At 40.3% G+C, this 14626-nt stretch overlaps 1 protein-coding gene across 1 annotated transcript; it reads right to left on the reverse strand.

Annotated features, from left to right (window-relative positions):
* Nucleotides 1–5046: 5046 nt before the first annotated feature.
* Nucleotides 5047–13510, reverse strand: lrrc28 (leucine rich repeat containing 28). Its single transcript, XM_037697602.1, has 10 exons — nucleotides 13357–13510; nucleotides 12717–12956; nucleotides 12569–12609; nucleotides 12413–12450; nucleotides 12172–12309; nucleotides 9083–9289; nucleotides 8907–9009; nucleotides 7282–7457; nucleotides 5852–6011; nucleotides 5047–5769 (listed from the first exon to the last, which is right to left on the reverse strand). The coding sequence occupies exons 1-10, from the start codon at nucleotides 13396–13398 to the stop codon at nucleotides 5700–5702; spliced, it is 1215 nt and encodes a 404-aa protein (XP_037553530.1). The 5' UTR covers nucleotides 13399–13510; the 3' UTR covers nucleotides 5047–5699.
* Between the last annotated feature and the right edge of the window lie 1116 nt (nucleotides 13511–14626).

The following is a 14626-nucleotide window of genomic DNA, read 5'->3' on the forward strand; positions in this document are numbered from 1 at the left end:
TTTATTTATTTATTTATTTATTGTCATTGGATGACCTTAAATGAAATACAAGTAATATATGCTGCTGCACTGACTGATTAGCTCTGTTACTCCACGTGAAGAAGCTCATGATATCAAAACTTGGCTGGGGCCTTCCTGTGTGCAGTTTGCATATTTTCTTCTCTGGCTATTCTGGTTTCTCGTCACAGTTCAGAAACACATGTGTTAAGTTAATTGGATTATAAATCTGACTGTGGGTCTGAGCGTGAGCATGCATGGTTGTTTTCTTTGTTTCTCTGAGCTGGCCCTGTGATAGACAGCAAAAAACAATGACAACAAAACAGGAAGATACAGAAAACGAGTGAGCAAAGAATACATTTAGCTTTGAATTTTTCTGCCATCAAATGCAGTACTCCTAGTAAAATAAGTAGTAGGCCCCTAATGTTTTTAATTAACCATTCCAAAAGAATTGACTAAAATAATGTTTTTTTTTTTACTTTGCTTTTAATCAAGCTGAAGGCTTTAACTTTACACATATAAGATTGGAATGAACACAATTTCTCCATGCCAACAAAACGGATTAACATGCGCCTATTTATTTTTTGCTGACTTTTAATTTGACAGGCTGATCTCTATATTTCCGGTCTTGATTGTTTGAAGCTGCCTACAAAATGTCCGCGCCCTCTGACGTCAGAGGCATCGGGATAAAGGTAGGGCAGCTCCTGCTCAAAGACATGTTGACTTCTGAACTCTGTCTTTGCCCGGACATTCAGTTCGATAATTGATCTGAAAAATGCAGATTATGAACTTGATTTATAATCTTCTTCAATTAATCCTGTTAAACATCAACTATCAAACTAACAGATTTTAAGTTTCTCTCAATACAATAAACTGAATTCAAATAAGGGAATCAGTGTGTGAAACCAAAGTATTTTCAGAGCTGATAAGTGGATTTGGTGTTGCACATAAAAATAATTGTGAGGGAAAAACGTAGAGAGATATACTATTTTCTTCTCAGATTTCTTCTGTCCATCCTCTCCACATGTTTGACCTTATCCATTTGCCTGAACTGAATCTGCAAACACACACACACACACACACACACACACACACACAGCATCACTTAGCAGTTCACAGTGCACAGACTCTGACCCTCTGAGGATGGCATTTAAAAACATGAGCAGTTTGAGCATCTTGCACAGTCTTGGTGCTCTCTGTCACTTCATCTCTTTTTTAGTGGATGTGCTGCTCTTCACTTTACAATGAGTGTGCCACGTAAACACCGAAGCATCCGTGTATCCAAAGGAGTCTTTCTAAATCAAGAGGTCAAACGCTTACGTCACATTACACGTTGGGTTCTGTGTCTTTGTGATTTGTCTTGGTGTGCACAGCTGTTTGCCTCTGGAGTCTTGGACTTCACGTAAACAAGCACGTGAATCTTAAACAGCTCGTAAAGGGACGTAGAGGAAGAAGCTGCAGGGACGCTCTGTTTTTCTGCTTCGTCCGTGTGGAGACTGGCAGAAAAAGACTCGTTTGTTGGGTGGAAGACTTGCAGCAGCTGTTCATAAACTCAGCAGCATAAAGCAGATTGTGTTTTCCAAAGTTTTATATTATTGGCACTTTTTCCATCCAAGTAAGTGACTATAAAGTTTTTGTGATGCATAAACTTCACTTGACTTGAAGTATAAAAGTTATTATTGCAGGACTAGTTTACTTTTACACTTAGATTCATTAACATCACCTGAGTGCAGGTCATCATCACAATCAGTTGTTGTCAGCTGTACCGACAGATACAGCTGGTTTTTAACAAACTGTTTTTATGTCTACAACTTTATTAACCCTGCTTGAAAAATGAGTTACAATCAGAAAAAAAAAACAGTATAGACATTATTATTTTTAAATTAAGATAAGATCATATAAGATAAAACTTTATTGTCCACCAAGGTGGAAATTTTCCATTGGCTCTCCAATCATAAAATAAAACACATAGAAATTTGGTGATTTATCAACTAGTTTTGTTGACGAGTGTTGTTTTTTTTTTTTTTGTCTGGAGTGATGTCATCAGGACTTCCACCCCTATATTCAAAAAGATGAATTCCCAAGCCTCACAATGGCGCCAAACATCATACGAAGGGAGTTCCCACAGCAGAGAAAAGTTGTCACTTTCAAAGGAAAGTATAAAATGTTAACACAGACACGTCTGTAAACTTAGATTAAGAAGATTATGCGCTATTTTAGTCACTGGGGTTTCTAGACGATTTCTTTATGGACTCATTTTTACACAAATTTCAGTGACGGCACAAAGTTTCATGTTGTGTTGTTTGCACTGCAGCCTGTGCTCATCCAGACTCATTTTGCCCACGAGTCACATCAGCAATGCATTAAAAACTAAACAAATCATGCAAATAATCATGAGGTGCACAGTCCATACAGTATTCATTCATTCATTGTGTGCAGGGCTATAAAGACAAAGATGATCTAAAAACTCAGTTTCTCACAAAACATTCAAGACAATTTCAGGATTTTAGCCCACTCCATCTATTAGCTAAAAGTAAAATCTGATAAAAGAACATAATTTCTCCTAGCACTGACTTTGTGAACTAATACCAAATGCAGGATACATTATGTTGTGACTTTCCAGTCTGATCAGTCGTTAAGTGTTCAGGTTTGGTTGAGGGTAAAAAGCATTTTACAGCTCAAGAGGCATTGTGTAAATTCTAACTCAGGATATTTAATTTATTTGTTCTTGGTTTTCAACATTGTACGAAAGACGTCATCTATCCTACTAAGAGCAGCAAGATATATTTTCCCAGTGGCAGCTGCCACTCAGTGCCACCCCCTCGGGCCGTCACTGCTGACAACTTGAAACAGGCCTGAGTCAAGAGGCTTGAAGCTGCGGTTCTTTTAAAATATTACCAGCTTGTTTGTGAGTGTGTGTTGCTCAACTCCTGGCCTGAGAGGTTTAATACACCTAAAACATTCAGCAGCTAATCTGGAAGTTAGAAAATGGCAGGAAACATTTGTGCATTTCTTCCCTCCTCCTCTGCTCCGTCTATTTAAAGCTGCTGCTCACGTCAGTTTATTGCATTTAAATGCTGATTCCTCCTCGTGGCTGCATCTTAAGACTCGTCCTTCTGTACATCCCTGCTTCTTCTCGTTTCGTCAGGGCATAGTTGTTGACCTGATTTCAGCACGGGATGAACTGGTCTCGATTTTGTGACGTTTAACAGCAAAAATGAATTTCATGACGATCAATGAATAAATGACGACTTATTCGCATCATCTGGTCAAACAACAATAAAATCTATTAGTGAGGGATTTAATTAGTGTCAGACATGCGGTTTATCTGGAGACCATGGAAATGAGAATTACAAGCACAAACAAAACAAAAAAAGGTTCAGCAAGAATCAGTGAAACAACATATTTTATAAATATTAGTCCAGTCGGGGACTAAAAATCTGCTAAATCAGGCTTACAGCTCGTCATCTTTACGTTTCTGTTGAATAAAACTGAACAGCATGCTTCACTCCACACTGTCACCTGAATTCAGTGTTCGTGCAAAAATGAGGGCAAACTTGCAGACACGTTTCTTGTCGCTTGCCTTTCCTGTACAAACAAATCTTCCTGTTTGTTTGGAAGCTGCCCTGGGTGGAGGAGGAGGTTTCCAGCTGGTCTGAGCGTGCAGGATGGATGTGTGCTTGTTCCCATGTGCAGTGGGCTGAGATGTGATCGTCCCAGAGGGAAGGCAGCCAGAGAGGACCAGGGTCTGATTCGTCTGAACAAATGATGGAGGCGCTCTTTTAGCGTCACACCTTGTTTTATTGTGTCCACAGCAGATGTATTGTTCTTGTGTCGGCAGAAGAAAGAACTCTAAACAGGAGACTGGAAAGCTGGGCTAAAACATGTGGCGTGTGATAACAAGAACTCTTCACATGCTTTCATAACGTCCAGGCTTGATTACTGCAATGTGATTCTTTTTGGAATCAGTCAGACCTCCATCGCACGATTACATCTGGTTCAAAATGCTGCAGCCCGATTCTTAACTGGTGCAGGCAAGAGAGCACATTCCTCCAGTTCTGGCCTCCCTTCACTGGCTCCCAGTTCACTTTCATTTCAAAATCCTTCTGCATGTTTTCAAATCTCTGAACAGTTCTGCCCTTCTTATCTCACCGATCTGCTGCAGCCATATGTCCCACAGCGCTCTCCGAGGTCAGCAGACCAGATGCTTTTACTGGTTCCAGTCACTCGTTTTAAGCTCACAGGTGACAGGGCCTTCTCTGTTGCAGGTCCAAGACTTTGGAATGAGTTACCACTGCATGTCAGACAGACTTCCTCTCTTTGTTTTTTTAAAACACACATTTATTCCCTGGTTTTTGACACTGTGAGTTGATTTAACTTCTCTGTATTCTAGCCATTTAGTTCTCATCCTTAACTCTGTGATGTATTTTATTCTGTGTCCTTTACTTGTTTGTTTTGTTGTACAGCACTTTGGTTGGCCTTGTTGCTGTTTTGAAGTGATTTATGAACATAGTGGTTTGGTATAACTCAACTCTAAAGCAAGGCTTCCTCAGTAAACTTGTGTCAGGACCTTTTGGACTTGATCCTACATTTATGTTTAAACACGGAGGCATCAAACAGCTTCATCCATCTTCAGTGTGAACTGGACAGAGCGGATGTGACAGAAAAGCTTTAAATGAGCTCTAAATGTACAAACACGGTGTGTTCTCTGTTGGTCTGCTCATTCGTTCATCTCATGAACTCTGGTGAAAGGCACAAGTTCAAACATTAGACCACGTTTAATGCCCAACAATCGAAACAGCTGATGGATAAGTTTACAACACACAAGCGAGACGTCAACAGGACAACAGCGAACAGACGGCAGTTTTCCTCGGACAAAGCGCAAACAGAGTCTGTGGAGGACAAACGACAACAAATGTGATTTGTGAGCATTTCAACAACTTGGCTTTTAGGTTCATGTCAAGTTTTACACAAAGTGGGTTATTTTAAGGCTTGTAACGACTTAAACACACATGAAACATACGAACAGAACCAGTCAAAGTTTGCACGTTTAAAAGGAACGGAGAGGTTTGGTTTGTGATCCAAATCCTCAACTCTTTATTGATAAATGTGACCGCGGCTGTGACTTGTGTGACAAATTGTCTATTTCTTCTGATTTCTCCATTTTCAGTGCCGCAGTTGGTGGTTAATGTAACAACTTTTTATACCTACAGCTGCAAATAATACAACAAACACACTTTTAAATAATAAACCTTCAGTAATCAGTAAAACAGCGCACACTACAAATGAACATACTTCATACATGACTCCATGAAGTGCTGGATAAATGCACTAATCCAAGTGTTTGCTTCTATAAGTGCTCTCTTGTAGTTGCCTCAGGTCCAGTACTGTTAGTGGTTGAGCACAGTGCTGCACTGGTCCCTCAAAATGGTTACGATGCGGAAACTTAAGGTTACGATGCGGAAACTTAACACAAACGCATAAGAAAATCCCGCTTCCTGTCGGTTAGTTAGAAACACCGTGAGTTGTTTTGAGTTTGTTTTGTTGTTTGAGTTCCAAGAGCTGAAATGTTGATCAGAGGAGTGGAGACCAGACAAACATTTGCTCGGCTGCGTGGCACGACATCCACAGCTCGCTCTCTGTTGATAGGATGAAATCTGACGCCCTCGTGAGTGCAGCTGGACTGTGAGGGAGGAACGACGTCACCCCTGCAGGTCGAAGGTGCGCAGGCAGTGACTGGAGCAGCAATAGGCCACAAAACTCACAGTTGTCCTGCAAAGAACAGAAACGTCAGAAAGAAGTCTGTTATGTCGTTACGTAAGGGAAACATGAGCACGGGGTGGTTCGTTCTGACCTGCGGTGCACTCCCGCCAGGGCCGTGTCCCGCAGGGGGAACAGTTTAGGGTAGATGATGGTGAACATGGCTTGGCTGCACCGGTGACAGTGACCTAAAGGGAACTGCAGCAGGTCCAACAGGCTCTTTGGGAGACTGATGGGGGGCAGCAAGCTGAGTCCTGAAGAGGCAACACAAGGAGTAAGTGTGAAACTACGTGGTCAAAGATTGTATGCCCATTTCTAGTGAGGGAACGAGCGTGTTGACAGATCCTTTGGTGTCTCCATCAGAGAATTGAGTTCAGCATCGGCAACACTTAAATGGGGGGTACCGCAGGGGTCCATCCTATGTCTCCTTCTATTCTCTTTATACCTGCTGCCACTAGGTGCTATTTTCTAGAAACACAACATACCCTTTCACCTCTACGCCGATGACTGTCAAATTTACTTCCCCCCCAAGACACAATGATACACACTCTATTCAGCCTCTGCTCGACTGCCTGGCTGACATCAGAGACTGGATGGCTTTAAACTTCTTAAGTTTCAATGAAAAGAAGTCTGAAGTCATGCTGTTTCCTCCCAATGACACGATTGTCAACCACTGCATCGACCTTTCCGCTCTAACCCTGTCAGAAAAACAGAGTCACTAATCTGGGAGTGATAATGGACCCTTCCTTGAAACTCAACAGTCATGTAAACATGATTGTTAAATCATGCTTCTTCCAACTGAGGCAGCTGTCTAAACTGAAGCCCATATTGTTCAAAAATAACCTGGAGACAGTAATACATGCATTCATTACATCCAGACTCGATTACTGCAACTCACTCCTGTTTGGTATCAGTCAGACCTTCATTGCACGACTACAACTGGTCCAGAATGCTGCAGCCTGATTTTTAACCAGTACAGGCAAAAGAGAGCTCATTACACCAGTTTTGGCCTCACTGCACTGGTTCACCTTAGAATCCAGTTTAAAATCCTTCTGTATGTTTTTAAATCACTGAACAGTTCTGCCCCCTCCTGTCTCGCTGATCTGCTGCAGCCATATGTCCCACCATGTTCTGAGGTCAGCAGACCAGTTGCTTCTCTCAGTTCCAGGAACCTGTTTTAAGCGCAGAGGTGACAGGGCCTTCGCTGTCGCAGGCCTAAGACTTTGGAACGAGTTACCTCTGCTTGTCAGACAGGCCCCCTCCCTCTCGGTTTTCAAATCCTGCTTAAAAACTTACTACTATTCCCTGGTTTTGAACACTGTATGATCTGTGTGGAACCTGTATTCATCGCACTGTGTTAATCATTACATTATTATCTGCTATTATTTTGTTTCTATATTTTGATTTTACATTATGTGTTGCTGTGTGCTTTACCTGTTTGTTTCCGTTTGTACAGCACTTTGGTTGGCCCCGTCGCTGTTTAAAGTGCTTTATAAATAAAATGGTATGATATGGTGTTCTCACCTGATGGGTGGTGGTGGTAGAGGCGGTGCAGAGTCCTCATCGCCAGTTCCTCCAGAGGAACCACGTTATCCGTCTGCGAGCCGATCACCTTCACTTCAGCTGGAAGACTCACCAGAACATCACCTAGAGCCTCACTCAGAGCCCCACGCTCCAGCACGAAAGAAGAGACTCCACATCTGTGCAGATGCAACACACAGATAAAGCCCACTAGAACTGAGGGGATATTTTGCTGCAAATGTTCTGCAACAATTATGAAGCTGAAGCCTCCCTACAGAACACACAGCACTGAGGTGAGGCGGTGTCCTCAGATGAAGTAACTGATGTTTAGATCCAGTTAACCCAGAAGAACTTGCTGAAAAACAGCTAAAAGTAGCTAAAAAAACATTCTGAAATGTAGCTAATAGAAGAACAAGGCCAAATTAGCAGAAGAAAGCAGAAAGAACACACATTTGCTGAATTAGGTTTACATAAGCAGAAATGAGCACAAAAATTAGGAAAAATGGCAAAAAAAAGCTGAAATTAGCAACAACAAAAAAAATAGCTGTAAAGTAGCTGAAAACGCAAAAGCTTAAACTACCAGAAGGAAGCTGAAAGAACTGAAATGAGCTTAAAAACGTGGAATTAGCTGAAAAAGATAAAATTGGCATATAAAAAGCTAAATAGTAGCTGACAGAGCAGAAAAAAAATGAAATTAGCAGAAAAAAGCTGAAAGGAGCACAGCAAGCTGAAATTAGCATAGATAAGTTAATCAGGTTGAAAGTAGCAAAAATGACCATGAAAAACTTGAATTTATCTGAAAACAGCTGAAATTAGCTAAAAATGCTAGTTAGTTATCTGAAAAGGTAGAACAAGCTGCAATTAGCCAAAGAAAGCAGAAAGAACACATTTGCCCAGTTAGGCTGAAAGAAGCAGAAATGAGCATGAGTGGATATTATCTGTAAAAAGCTGAAAATAGCAAAAAGCAGCTGAAAAGTAGCTAAAAAATCAGAAAGAAGCTTAAATTACCAGAATAAAATGGATAGAGCACATTTTTGCTTACTTAGGTTGAAAAAAGTGTAAAGGAGTGTAAACAATGTGGATTTAGTAAAAAAAAAAGCTCAAATTAGCATAAAAACAACTAAATACTAGCTGAACTATCAGAAAATGCTGAAACTTGCATAATAAGCTGAAATTAGTAGAAAGAAGTTAGAAGAAGCACAAAAATGTAGTTAGCAGAAAGAATCTGGAAGTTCAAGACAGCTGGAAAAAAAACAGCTGAAATGAGATGAAAAAAGTTTAAATTTGCACAAGGAAACTGAAAGAAGCTGAACCAGAACAAAATGTGAAAGGAGCAGTAAAAGGTTGTAAATAAATCTAAAGATATGAAGAATGTAAAATGAGCTCAGTTCATTTCATGTGAGGAAAAAATGGCAGAAAAGGCTAAATATTTCAAAAAGCTAAAGTTGCACCAAGGACTGTCCTGAAAGAGCTGAACGTTTTGATGTATAATTTGTTGAAATAGCCCAAAAATTGCGGAACGAGTAAGGTGCTGAAAAACGTACAGATGAAAAACGGATCACAATAGTGTGAACGCTTCATTAACATACACACAATAAATAACATCTCAGGTGTGTGAAGCGTGTTACCCGCTGCATCCGATGACCTTGTTGTACAAGTAGGATGGGAGCCCCTTTAGGTTCACGTTGTTGTCCACAAACACAAACTGCAGCTCCCACGATCTGCCCAGATCTGAAACACACACCGACTGTCAAAGACACCTCTGCAACACAGCAGCAAGGAACTGACAGGACAGAGGACCGACCGAGTGGCAGGAAGGTCAGCCTGTTTGCTGCCATGGAGAGCTGGTTGAGGCGGTGCAGCCAGCAGAGCTGCCGGGGAACGTGGCTCAGCAGGTTGTGGTCCACCGTCAGGTTCTGTAAGGAGAGGCACCGGTGCAGGCGGTCCGGTAGTGACATCAGCTGGTTCATGGCCACATCCAGAGTCTCCAAGTCCTGCAAATTACCAATCTCTGTGTGTGACAGACGCAGTCAAGTCAGTGATGTTAACAAAACCAGCACTTATTTTTAATTTATATTTTCTAACGGCTCACCTGGAGTTTTATTTATTTAGCCTCATTCAGAAGAAAATAAAAATACAAGTAAATAAGATATGAAGATAAAAACAACTCTCTGATGAGTACCTATGAGCAGATTTTTTTTTTTATATTTGCAACACTTGCCCCTGGAAAAGCACTTGACAAAATCTCCTGATGCATGCTCAATAATCCAGGTAGATAAATCTAAGTCAGGCCCTCTGAACCTGACCGGTCAGCCTGAAGAAGCCTTTTGGATAAAAGGTGAAACGTTTCAACAAAGAACAATCCATCCAGAGGACCTGACTTAACCTTGTTAGACTTAACAAAATTGTTCGATTTAAGCCAATAAACAAAAGCCCCACAGTACAAAAGTAATATTTAGCCTGAAACAGGTCAATTTATCTGACCCCAGATTAAACTTATTTGTCAAACAGGCGAATATAAAATGTAAAGGGTGTAAAACATTTTGATGGTAAGAAATAGGACACAGACACAATAAATAATGGTACTTTTTTTTTTTTTACCAGCGGTGCTGACCACAGAATTTGGCTGTTTGGAGTTGCCATTGAGACGTACCAGTAGAACTATAAGGCAGACAGAAATCAAACAGAGTTGGCTCAACCCAAACTGTTATCTGAATCTGGCTCCTCCGTGTCAGCCTTGAATAGGCCAACTATCTCAAACTCTCCTGGATGTTATGTGAACAAGAAGCTCTGCTCTCCTCCTCTAACCGCTCCCTTCCCGAGGACATCTGTGGACCTGTATCAGAGCTGAGCCAGCTGATAGACACTGCTCCATCTCTTATTAGGACTATGGAACTATCTGGCAGTGTCCACGAACAAACTCACCACCTTCGTCAGCCTCCTCATGCATATATAGTATGTATCATGATGTCATCAGTATGTTGCTGTTTCTGTGCTGAGGATTTTTCTTTTAACCTTTCACACTGTATCCTGTCTAGGACACAGTGTCAGATATAATTTTTTTTATACCTCCCCTTCCCCTCATGTTTCTCTTTTCCTTATCTAAACGAAAAGGGCAGCGCCTCCCAAAAGGCCGCAGCCTCACACACCTCCATCACCCCAGGTCTGCAGTTTATGTTTTACTCGAACAGGCTGTACTGAAATGTAATTTTGTTGTGCTTCGGTGCAATGACAATACAGCTGACTCTCACTCACACCTAGGGACAATTTAGAGTTACCAATCAGCCTAACATGTATGTTTTTAGTCTGTGGGAGGAAACAGGAGTACCCGGGGGAAACCCACGCGTGCTCAAAGAGAACACAAACTCCACCCAGAAATGCCCCTGGCAATCGGGCGACCTTCTCGCTGAGAGGCAGCCACTCTACCAACTGAGCCATTGTGCCGCCTGAACATGCAACCGTGTGTACTTATATATTACATTTAGGCATTTTTCGACTCAGTAAATTGTGTACGTGATTTTAAAACTTTTGGACATGTTCATATTTAGAGTGAGTGAATGGTTGTTTGTCTCGTTTGTCTCAAAGTGTCCCTGTGATGGACTGCAGTGTCCCCCGCCTCTCGCACAGTGCTGGATATGGGCACGAGTGACCCTCGAGACCCGAAAAGGAAGAAGCGGGTAAAGATAATGGATGGATGAGTTGCATGTTCAATAGTTATTTATTCTCAGTAAAACTAGACATAGATCTTGATTTTCCAGTCAATCTATATTTTGGTCAAAGAGCTCTGCTGCCCTCTGCTGGTCATAAAAATCCTTAAACTTCTCACAGGCTGGTCTTTGGGAAACATGGGAGTCATCAGGAAAAGATGCCAAACAAGACTTTACAACAAGAAATGTTACTACTAGGGGCTAGAACTGGCTTTGTACCATAGTGTGAGCTTAAATTCAGTCCTTACTTAAACACTGTGTGCTCTTTAATCTGCCAGTCCATAAAGTTTTTATGCCCAAAGAACATTGACATTTTAAGGTTTGAGCTTTTAGACTTTTATATCAGTGACTTCTATTGAATGGCAATATATTTAAATTACAGTGCAAAAGTCTTTAATCATCCTCCAGTTCTTTATATTTTACTTTCAAAGATAGTCTTCTGTGTAACTGAATGACTGACGAAGTCTTTTGGATAAAAGATGAAACGTTTCAACAAGAAGAATTCGTCCAGACGACCTGACTTTATCTTGTAAGATCTTCTGTGTAACGTTCTAAAGTGGTTCAATTGCAGTTTTGTTTGCTTTGTCTACTTTTTCACTCATTGTCAGTCGAGGATCTAACCATTTTAAGAGGATACTCTTTGTTTTGTTAAGCTACTTGACTCTGACCTACAGTTTTATTATCAATGCCAAATGCTACAGATAAGTTTCATGAACATTAAAAGGTATTTTAGCACCAACATAGTGATCCCTAAAAACCTATCAGCTGAGGGATGTTGCCTCTTTCAGGTCCTCCAGCAGGTATTTGTTAAATCTTTTTCTTGAAGTCATGACTCAAAAACTGTTCACCTGCTGCAGATATTTTTAATACTTTCTCTTGTCCTTCACGTGTCCCCTGTCCTCACATGTTAAACCGATACTGCACAAAATGTTATCATGGTCAGGTACAAGGACTGGGCAGAAAAAAGTCAAGACAAAACTAATAATTAAAAAAAAAAAACAGTAAATGTTCAAAGGAAAACTTGGAAAAACCTTCAAAAAGTCTGAAGAAATAGTGCTCAAGATCACTTTAAAATTAGAAGCTAATCTGGCTGCATGGAAGCAAAGTAAACATTTAAAACATTTTTATTACACCACACAATTTTTACACATGTAACTGAAGTAAAAAAAAAACCACTTTATTTTACCTGGAGGAAGACATTTAAGTTGGTTGTTGGACAGTCTCAGGTGTCGTAACGATCTCAGTCGACCTATCTCTGGACAGAGGAGCTGGAGGGCGTTATTGCTCAGGTCTAACGACTGCAGTCTGGACAAGTTTCCAATCGCTGGAAATCAAATCAATCACCCACTTTACTTCAAGCAAGTGAACTAATCATATCTGCTCTTCACTCAGTCCTGATGTGATACAGCCCATTACTCTAGACTTACCTTCAGGGATGATGACTATGTTGTTTGAATGCAAGTACCTAGAATAAAAAATATATATCAAGTTATTATCTACAATAAAAGGGCCAAAAGGCTGATTTTTGGAGGTCTTAAGTCATCCCCTGAAAATAATAATACAAACTTTACTAGAATCCTTACAGTTCAACAAGATTTGGGAGCTTCTGAGCAAGACTGTCCGGCTGATAAAAGACGGAAGAAAAAAAAAGCATAAATGATCATTTATGTAGAGAATATGTTTTGTTGTGTCCAACACAAACAAAATCAGCTGTGCTTCTTGAGAACATACCAGTGTAGTGAGTGAGTTTCTCTTCATGTACAATCTCTCCAAAAACTGCAGTCCTTCATCTTTCAGGAGCTCCACTGGGAAAATGTTCAGGTTTTTGTAGTTCAGAAACAGGTTTTTGTGGCGCTCCTTCTTGGCCATAAATATAGTCTGGTGAAGTTCAGTAGCCATTTTATGAGGGGAACTCCTCCTCCTCCTCCTGGATGAAGAAAACTGTCTGCCTGATTCTTCTATGGCATTACTGTCAAACACAAGCAGGGCAATTAGGTTCATTTTTGATACTTAAATACAGTTTTTAACCCGGGTCTCGACCGATCCTGTAAGGTGTCGCTTAGATGAACTCGCATTTTTGGCAGAAGTGTTTTAAGACGGATGCCCTTCCTGACACAACCCTCAACATTTACCCTGCCATGGTGTAACACCCGCACAACAGATGCTCTGGCTTGTGCTCCCTAGTGGATGTTTTTATACTTAAACATAAATATACAAAATATCAGAACCATGAAATGAAGAATGAAAGTAGAAAATTGTGCTAAAGTAGCTTTAGCTTAGAGAGGACAGCAACAAAACGTAACGTCATTAAAACAGCTAGCACATATACTGGTTTTAACGGTATGTTTAGGAGCAAAAATAATATTTTACCTTTTTTGTGCAGAATCAGTATTGTATTATAACTGGCCAACATGTTCACATAGCACGGAAAGGGTAAAATGTACGCTTGAAGGCTTAAAACCGCTAAACAAGAAGCTGCAGCAGAACAGCTACATTGGTCTATTGTAAACAATGACGTCACATCGTTCTTCTTCGCTTTAAATTTACGGCAGAAATCACCTCGGAGGGACAATGCTGCCCCCTACTGTTACACTTTTGAACTGCGTATCACATTTTCAGGTTTGACCCAAGCCAAAAATAAATACATAAATAAAACGACTTGGTGTTCTTTGTTATTAGTCTGCTCCTCAGATAGCGTTAACTTAGTTTTTATGTATATGAATGTTTCTGTTCAGTGCTCTTGAGAGGACTCCTGTTGTGACTTGGCACTATATAAATAAACTAATTGAATTCCATTAAGGCTGATTGGTAACTCTAAATTGTCCCTAGGTGTGAGTGAGAGAGTGAATGGTTGTTTGTCTCGTTTGTCTCTGTGTGTCCCTGTGATGGACTTGCGACCCGTCCAGGGTGTACCCCGCCCCTCGCACAGTGATTGCTGGACATGGGCAACGGCGACCCCCGTGACCCAAAATGGAAGAAGCGGGTAAAAGACAATGGATGGATGAATTCCATTATTAATTTTCACGTGGGATTTAAAAAAAAAAACACCTCCATGCTTTTTATATTATTCGCTTTATCCTCACATCAAAAATCAAACATTTGTAAAAGTGAAGGCCTCATTTATTTTAAAGGACTAACTTGGGGGCCCAACTGTAACTTAATGGTTAATGCTTTTTTAAAAGCTCCATTTATTTCTAAGTCTGTTTTATTTAAGTTTTGATGCCACTGCTGTAGGTCTAAAATAACTGAAGGTACAAGTTGAATTTAAAGTGATACTTATTTTTATATACAATGTTTTTTGTAAGGTGATCTGATCAATGGAACAAATCTTTTGACATGCCTGCCAGTAAATAAGATTTTTGAGACCAAATGAAAATAGAAATATAGAAAATTTTGACAAAATTTTCTGGAAGGTATCGTTTTCATTTTGTGTTAAAAGTTTATTTATTTTTTTCACTGCAATATGATAAACATTTCACTTATTGAAGGGTTTCCTGATGCATGCTCAATAATCCAGGTAGAAAAATCTAAAAAAGTTAAATCTGGTCCTCTGGACATTCAAAAAAACAAAACAAAGCAAATCAACAAAAAATGTAGAAACGTTTCGTCTCTCATCCGAGAGACTTCCTCAGTCTGAGGTC

Source organism: Nematolebias whitei, chromosome 2 (assembly GCF_014905685.2).
Source record: "Nematolebias whitei isolate Nwh7 chromosome 2, NemWhi1, whole genome shotgun sequence".
In the NCBI taxonomy this organism is placed as follows: Eukaryota; Metazoa; Chordata; class Actinopteri; order Cyprinodontiformes; family Rivulidae; genus Nematolebias; species Nematolebias whitei.

Bases quoted from the DNA above. Each gene is read 5' to 3' on its own strand.
- lrrc28 (XM_037697602.1), bottom strand. From the start codon at position 13,398: ATGTTGGCCAGTTATAATACAATACTGATTCTGCACAAAAAA. The intron at 9,290-12,171 runs GTAAAATAAAGT...TGTCACACACAG, and splicing joins ACTTAAATGTCTTCCTCCAG to AGATTGGTAATTTGCAGGAC. The intron at 6,012-7,281 runs GTGAGAACACCA...TTGCCTCTTCAG, and splicing joins CTACCACCACCACCCATCAG to GACTCAGCTTGCTGCCCCCC.